Below are 7,727 nucleotides of genomic sequence, written 5' to 3'. Positions count from 1 at the left end.
ATTCTTTCAGTTGATTCTGGTTCACCATGATGGGGATACTTGTCATGTTCATCTGGTTTTGAGCCTGTCATTCTAGCAGCAACGACTATTACGACAGGCTCACGGGAAAGGTTAGATAATGAAAAAAATATGCCACAGGGTTTTCCTTCTCTCCTTTTTAACTTATGAGAAAATAAACAGAACGAAGGCTACTAACCCTGAAGATTTAGATTGAAACGAAGCTATTACATCAACAATATCAACTACAAGAAAATCGAGTAAATGTAAGGTCAAAAGATGTAGCATCCAAAACATAACATGCATACAAAACGAGAACAGCCTGTCAAGATACGCAATTTCTGATTTCTCCTCATCGCCCAAACAAAGTCTATTCTTTTACAACGAGGATGCTGAAGGGTCGCACAAAGGACTGATTACGTCCAACTGATTACCTCCGAACAGGTGGTACAACCCCCCTACCAGCTGTCCCACGGCCAGCAGCTTGAGCCTGCACAGGAAAATATATTTATTCAAAGCTGAATCCATTTCCCCTTTTCTATTTCTATAAAAGAGTTGTTCAAGCCATATTTTCAGAGTTTTGTATCCCTATGCCTAAGCTAAGGTGCTAGAAGAGAGGACTAAATCAAGGAACCCTCTATTTCTCACATGCAGTATTCTGTGTTGTCGCCACATTTTTCTCACACGTGAATGTTCAAATGGAAGGCATCAAGCTTTCAATTATTAAGATTCAGTTAAAAATTAGAAGAGCTTACCTTAGCCCGCATTGAAACAGCTCTACCTCTGCCAACTCCTAGTGAAGCACCCTTGCCCTTCCAGATTCAGAAATCAAAATGTCAGTAAAAAACAAAATTCATCACTATCGGTAATTCAATGATCATTTAGACATGGAATGATACCTTGATTCTAGCATCCAGGCGCTTGAACATTGGAGCATTCTTCAGCATGTCAGGTATGACCATAAACCTATTAAATTTTCAAATCAATATCAGTGGAACAATCATTGGGAGTAGCAAAGAAACACAACTTGACCAAATTATGTATGGGCGCTGTCATACAAAAAGGATCCGTCATTATATACCTTACTTTGCTCCCTCGGATGAATACGTGCTCAAGCTGTGAAACTTTTCCGTCCTGTAGATGAGTGTACCAATGTCAAAAACTAAATGAAACAAATTGTTCAAGCTTTGAAAATAAGAGCGACTAAGTAACATCCAACATCGGATATTTCTAAACTAATTTCCGTTTCTCTTCTTTTCAAAATTGACCATCAGGACGTATAAGATTAAGTTGGCAATTTTTTAGCAAGAAAAAATGAAACGCATTAAGTGCCTAAGATTCTTCACCCTCTCCCTCTCCCCCTTTTCCGATCCTAAAATATGGAAATAATCACTCAGCTCCATCTAGGGAAATATGCCTAATAGAGTGCAGAATTCCAATTCCTTCACCTTTCAATCCAACTTTTTCATCGGCTTTTAAGCCTATTCTACTTCTAAAAGCTCAGGGTTTTTTTTTTTTTTTTTTTTGAGAACATTGTCTTGTAATTGGTCCGTCAGATTCAGTAAGAGAGAGGTGCAGTCTCAGTGCAAGCGCATGAAATCTAGGGTTTTAATTTAAACGATGGCAGCAGAGATCGAAGGCGTTCAAAGAAAGCAAAAATAACAGCAAACTATATACGAAGAAGAAACGATAGACGAGAGAGGCTGGAGTACCTTCGCGGTGTAGGTGATGTTCTCGAGCTGACAGTTCCAGTTGTCCTCGCACTCAACCATGCTTCCTCTGTAAAGCTCACCGCTCTTGAGCTCCACCGTCACCACGTGCCCTGACGCCTCGTGAAGAAGCTTCACCGGAATTCCCAAACTTCTGCTCATGATTTCACTTACTGACAGTCGGTCTTCTTTTCTCTCCGTTCTGCTCCGCAAAACCCTAAAACGAACCGTCTCCCCTCCCTCTCTTTCCCTAATTTATAGTTGCGCATTCGCACACATTGCGTCGGTTGCCCACGACATGTCGTTAGTGTAAAACTTTCATTTGTTTTTGGGCCTGACCGCTGAGGATGTTGTTGGGCCAAAGGCCCAATACTGTTTTTAATGATTAAGTACCTAAACCCCCTTAACCTTTTAGTGTCATTCTAAATTGGTTTAAATCTTTTTAAACATTCCAAACAAATACCCAACCTATAAAAACGTCACATCTGTTAAGCCTCAGTTAAAAATCTGTTAAATTAACTATGCTTATCAATAGAAGTCATAAAAGCATAGCATCCACCTACCCCATTCATGCCATCACCTCCAAACCTTACGCAAAACCACCAACTTCACCCTGCAACTCAAGCAACCAACTCAAGAAGAAGGTCATGGAGGTTACTGAAATGGTATGAACTGTCATGATGTTGCCACCATCATCTTCACCGCCCATAAAAATAACTGGAAATTTTACGAGTCGAGTATCAACAAATAAGGAATCACTTGAACATAAAAAAACTCCTTGAAGCCCTATCTGAATTCTTAACCCCATTTTTTTATTTTTTATTTTTTTGTTAAGAGATTGCCCTCCTGATGTAATTTCAATTTGGATCCATTTTTTATTCAATTCAATACATGTTTGATCATTGGGTTTCATATTATATAAGAATAATCTATGTTTGAAATTTAGATTTTGAGACAACTAATATTAATATTGTTCATGATATACCCAATTGATGAGTTTTGAATATAATCTATGTTTGAAAAATTAATTGGGCTTAATGGATATGACATTTTTAATAGGTTTGAAACTTATTTAGAATGTTTAGAAATGTTGTGATTAATTTGGAATGACACTAAAAAGTTGTAGGTTTGCAAATATTTTAGTTAAGAAAGGGTATTGCAATATTTTCATATCAATTTTGTTTAGAATTATAACAATTTGTAATAGTTGGCTAGAATTTTATGTCTAATTTAAATTTTGGCTATTTTTCCAAATTTTTCAAAAGGTTGAGGGTTTTAGGGTTTCATCGATTGAATTAGGAGGCATTAACAGAAGCATTACAAATGAATCTGGGCTGGCTGTTGCTGGCTTCTGCCTTCGGCATGTAATACTTTGTTACTATGCTCTACCTTGCTTCATCTTGCTTGAATACTAGTTTCACGTTCCAACAAGGGGAATTGGGGAAGGGGATGCTAACCGTGATTTCACATTCTTCTTCATTTCATTCTATTTCCCCACTACTATCGACTTTCACTAATAAACTAGTTAAAATTCGCGCTTTCTTTCTCAGAGCAGTTCCATCGGGGAACTGATAAGCCAGCACCCAGCCAAAAAACCAGCCCCGCACCCAGGCTATCCGCTCCAGCCTAACATTTTGACCGGCACCCAACCCAAGCCAGGCAAGAGACCGGCCTAAAATCGACAGACCCACATGCCGGGCCATCTGACGTTAGCCGGGCCATCAACCTCCCGCACGATCAACACGTCGCAGAGAGATCTTGGTGCATAGCTCCTCGAGGCTGAGGTTGAAGAAGGCCAATTTGCAGGCGGAGCAAAGGGCGATGGGGATGGGGGTTTGGGGGCCTTCGACGCCCTCCTTGAGGTTGAGGTTTAGAAAGAAAGAGAGAGAGAGAGAGAGAGAGAGAGAGAGAGAGAGAGAGAGAGAGATCCCTTCCACTGTGTTCTTCCCATATCCCTTCATCTTGCTAATGGGTTTCTTTCTTCTGCACATTGGAAGGGAGTGGTGGGGGAGCTTCTGGGCAGAGACAGGGGAGGAGAGCGGTGGGGGAGTTTCATATCCCTTCATTTTGTTAAATTATTATTTTATAATAAAAATTAATAATATTTTAATAAAATTGACTAGGCTATTTGGTTTTAGGGGCGGAGATGCTTTAGTCTATTACTGTACACTTGAGTCTATTACTATTTACTTGAGTGGATAAATGAGCGGGGTGCTGGCACAAAGTCTTTAGGGGTGAAGTTGCTCTCAGGCGGAGCATACTTTTAATAACAACAGACGCCGTGGAGACATGGAAAGCGTTGGAATCTGTTTTCCTTTAACACCTGTTTGCTTCATCTCTAGGTCATTTGAAATTTGGATTTAACAGAGAAGAAGGTGGACATTGTGTACCGTGAATGAGCTTTAATGGATGGGATCTCTAGGTTATTTGAAATTTGGATTTAACAGAGAAGAAGGCGGACATTGTGTACCGTGAATGAGCTTTAATGGATGGGATGGCTCCAAACACAAGATGGAGAAGAACCAATTTGGTGTTTGGATTCTGGTGGAAGTTCAGCCATTCCTCACAATGCAAGCATGGAGATGGAGTTTGGGTTGATCGCATCCCTGCTTGGATTCAATATGCCTGCCACTGTGGACCCAGCAAGGTCCGCAGCATCATATGAATTATGATGGTGTCTACTGGGATCCACTACCATCAGAATTCAGAAAGGTACCTTTTATTCAGCACCATATGAAGTTACTGTTTTATGGTTTTGATGAACATTTTATTATCGTGTTTGATATCTGATTTCTGTGCAAATAGAAACATGATTCTAAACGTTGTGTGGTGACTTGGTTTTGTCACATCCTGTTTAAATTAAAACTTGAGTGATGGAATATGGCTTAATTGTTTCTTTGCAAAATTATAAGGTTTATCATCGAGGGGATGAAGGTGAGGAGGCAGACATGAACATTAAAGCAAGTTGTGGGTGGGCAGGAGAACTTTGAAGAACGAACTGGGTTCCGTGAATCATGACAATGCTGTTGGTCAAGAGCACAAGAGTGTGACCAAGGGTCATCGGAAGACTGACATTTTTTGCTCGCTGTACATATAATATGTGGTCTGTGCCTGTGAATAAATATTAATAATCGGATTTCTTTGTATCAGTGTTAAACGCTCTGAAGAAGTTTGTACGACTTGCCGATGCAGATGAAGTTGCAGACTAGAATGCATATATACATGAAAATAAACAAATTTCCATATACTGCGGTACTCATCACATATGCATTCAAGATTAATTGGATACACATGATTCACACAACTAAGCAAATTTCACTCGAATTCGATTCTCAGTTCTTCACAAAGATGGCACTTATCAATTAAATGACCCAAAATAAACTCCAACTGTAGTCGGAGACCTTTGTAAGTTTTTGCCTCGTCAGGGAGCAATAATGACGCAAAAACGACATTTGATCAAATGAGCAGTGCTTAAAGCGAAACTTTTGAATATCCCGTTTCAAGTTGCATTGAGCTAGCTAACCCTGAAGCTTAAAGCGATCCAGTACTTGTTCGGTTTTTCCCAGCGTTTTACCAAAGTTGAGAAAGAAGTCTTTGTATGGGAAGCCTTTGTAAAGTTGGGGATTGCTTGCATTGATAAGAGTTGCAGCAGGTTCTATAAGGCAATCATGGGAAGGCATCACGAAAAACCCAGCTGAAATCCGAGCAACACTTGAATTCGTCACTACCCGGTGTTCAGTACTTTTCAACTTGCCATTGCTGATAACCTACAATATCCCCGCAACAATTTTGCAACCGTGTATAATTTGTCAATGGTCATGCATGGCAAACCAAAAGAAGGCGATCGGTGAGGAAGATAATGGTAGAGAGGGAGGCTGTACCTGTAATTGATAACCGACATTAACCACAAGCGCATGTGGAAAAGGAACAACAGAAATCCATTCCCCATCCTTGAGAACTTGCAGACCACTGACATGATCATCCCCTTGGAGTAAAATGGTTATAAGATTTGGATCACCGTGTTTAGGTAATCCTAGTGTTAAACTTGGTTCCGGGCAAGGTGGGTAATAATTTGCTGACAGTAACATTTCTTGGCTTACTTCACCCCTGAAATACCCAGGTCCCAGCCCAAGTCCTTGACTCATTAGCTCCAAGATCTTCCAAGCCAGTTCCCTCACTTGTGTCGAACATTCCCCGACAACATCTCTGAATTCAAATCTCATCAATAAACCCTTTTGACTAAATACTAGCTGTCTGTCTGAAAATACATCATATGTACATTATCTAAGCTTGGACTTACCGATATCTAGTTGGTTTTTTAGGCCAAAGTTGGTAGCATTCCTCTGAAAGAGGATGACAAGGGTGTTTGAGGCTGTCACGCCAAAAATGAACAGGTTCCGCATCAAAATTTCCACCGCTGGTGCTGGTGAAGAGCCTGCAGCTTTTGTTGGGGTCGTCGGAGTAGAGGCTTGCAATGTCCTCATCAGGCAACTCTTGGAACAACTCTTTCAACAATCCCACCGTCTCCTTCAACAAATTTTCTGATATCCCATGTTTAATTACCTGCTCTTCTTCATATACAAAATGAAAAATTATTCATTTAGAATTTGATATACACTAGTACTAATAACTTACAAGCTACATACAGAATTACAGATTGAAGAATTTGAATGACCTGAAAAAATCCAAATTCTTGGCTGGCCTCAAGTATTTGGTCAACTATATCACAAGCTTGTGCTGCTCCTTCACCATCCAAACCCAAATCAATGACTGGAATGGTGTTGTTGCATAGAGGAACGACAGTAAGCTTTCCGGGTCTTACATCGGGTGGGAATATGTAACCCTCAGGCATAGGTCTTTCTTTGTACCTTCTTGATATAAGCTTCTCCATTCTTCCCTTCAAACCTGAATCTGATCTCAAAATAGTCAGTGACTGACGCACTGTTCTGTATCTCTATCTTTTGTTTATTATTCTATTTTTATTCCGAGGTGATAAGGTCTTCATTTACAATCTTGCCCTGTAGCATATGCTTAATTGTTCATTTGCCCCCCGAAACAAAACTCGGGTCTCATTTTGCCCTCTAAAATTGAAAAATCATGCTCCAATCCAAGGATGGATATCTAGAGAAATGTTAGCAATTTTGCACTAACCTTTGCATTTCGACGATCTCACTTCATCAATTGTCATGTATTATTTTTTTTGCACAAAATACAAGACATTGAATGCCTTTGAAATTATTTTTTTGCTTTTCATCTTTAATCTCTAGCCAATAGCATTAAAAAATAAAGAATTGTTATTAGCACTCCAATAATTTCATTTGATACTTCAAACTTTCTATAATTAAAAAGAAAAATACATTTGTGAGGAGTGTAAAATGAGATTTTTTTAGTGCTAATAACAATTTCCAAAAAGTATTATTTTTGTAGACAAAATGACACATGAAATTTGATAAAGTGAGAATGTCCAAATACATTAATAGAATAGGCACCAACCAACCAACATGCACATTAGAGCAAGTCCACCGGTTCCTAAAAGGCAGAAGCAAGGGCTGCTTAATTGCCCAAACACACAAAAAAGGTGCCCTAACAGGCTATTTTTTTGGAAGGCTATTTGTGGGCACCATGTCAGGCCCCGAACTTGACATACGTTCAAGATCGAAACGCGACGGTCGACTGTAGAGAGTGCCAGGGAATACAAGCTGAAATATTGAATTGACATTAACAATTCTCACAAGAGCATTCAAAAACATTTTAGAATTTAAAAATATTGGATTGCAAAAGAGACTTGTAGTTTAAGTAGTTTAGGAAGTTCACTTATGCATTGCTTAAAAATTATTGATGGCACTTTGTTGTAAAGGCAGAAAACAATCATGTCTTTACATCTTGGTGCATTCAATCCCCACTGATTCATCTCCCCATAAAAACTAACTGTCCACCCCATTAAGGCTATCGCTCTACTAGAAAAAAATTACTGAGTTTGGCTAAACAAGCATTCATTTTGGACGGGCTTTAGGTTTCATT

General features: G+C 39.4%; 2 protein-coding genes and 1 long non-coding RNA gene across 3 annotated transcripts; 1 reads left to right on the top strand and 2 right to left on the bottom strand.

Moving 5' to 3' along the window:
- Positions 1-173: 173 nt before the first annotated feature.
- Positions 174-1,948, bottom strand: LOC137740257 (small nuclear ribonucleoprotein SmD3b). The gene is made up of 5 exons (XM_068480107.2): positions 1,710-1,948; positions 1,079-1,131; positions 897-963; positions 753-809; positions 174-487 (listed from the first exon to the last, which is right to left on the bottom strand). Exons 1-5 carry the CDS (start codon positions 1,866-1,868, stop codon positions 428-430), a joined length of 396 nt encoding a protein of 131 aa, XP_068336208.2. The 5' UTR covers positions 1,869-1,948; the 3' UTR covers positions 174-427.
- A 2,008-nt stretch (positions 1,949-3,956) lies between these two features.
- On the top strand, positions 3,957-4,951 carry LOC148691044 (uncharacterized). Its single transcript, XR_015956308.1, has 2 exons — positions 3,957-4,418; positions 4,619-4,951. It is a non-coding gene; the product is annotated as an uncharacterized LOC148691044 (long non-coding RNA).
- Positions 4,926-6,676, bottom strand: LOC137717768 (flavanone 3-dioxygenase 2). The gene is made up of 4 exons (XM_068457249.2): positions 6,382-6,676; positions 6,007-6,269; positions 5,588-5,912; positions 4,926-5,473 (listed from the first exon to the last, which is right to left on the bottom strand). Exons 1-4 carry the CDS (start codon positions 6,595-6,597, stop codon positions 5,225-5,227), a joined length of 1,053 nt encoding a protein of 350 aa, XP_068313350.2. The 5' UTR covers positions 6,598-6,676; the 3' UTR covers positions 4,926-5,224.
- Between the last annotated feature and the right edge of the window lie 1,051 nt (positions 6,677-7,727).

Source organism: Pyrus communis, chromosome 15, assembly GCF_041283825.1.
Source record: "Pyrus communis isolate YQ-2024b chromosome 15, ASM4128382v1, whole genome shotgun sequence".
Taxonomy (NCBI): Eukaryota; Viridiplantae; Streptophyta; class Magnoliopsida; order Rosales; family Rosaceae; genus Pyrus; species Pyrus communis.
The sequence above is the reverse complement of the archived record's forward strand: the minus strand, read 5'-3'. Positions and strand labels throughout refer to the sequence as shown.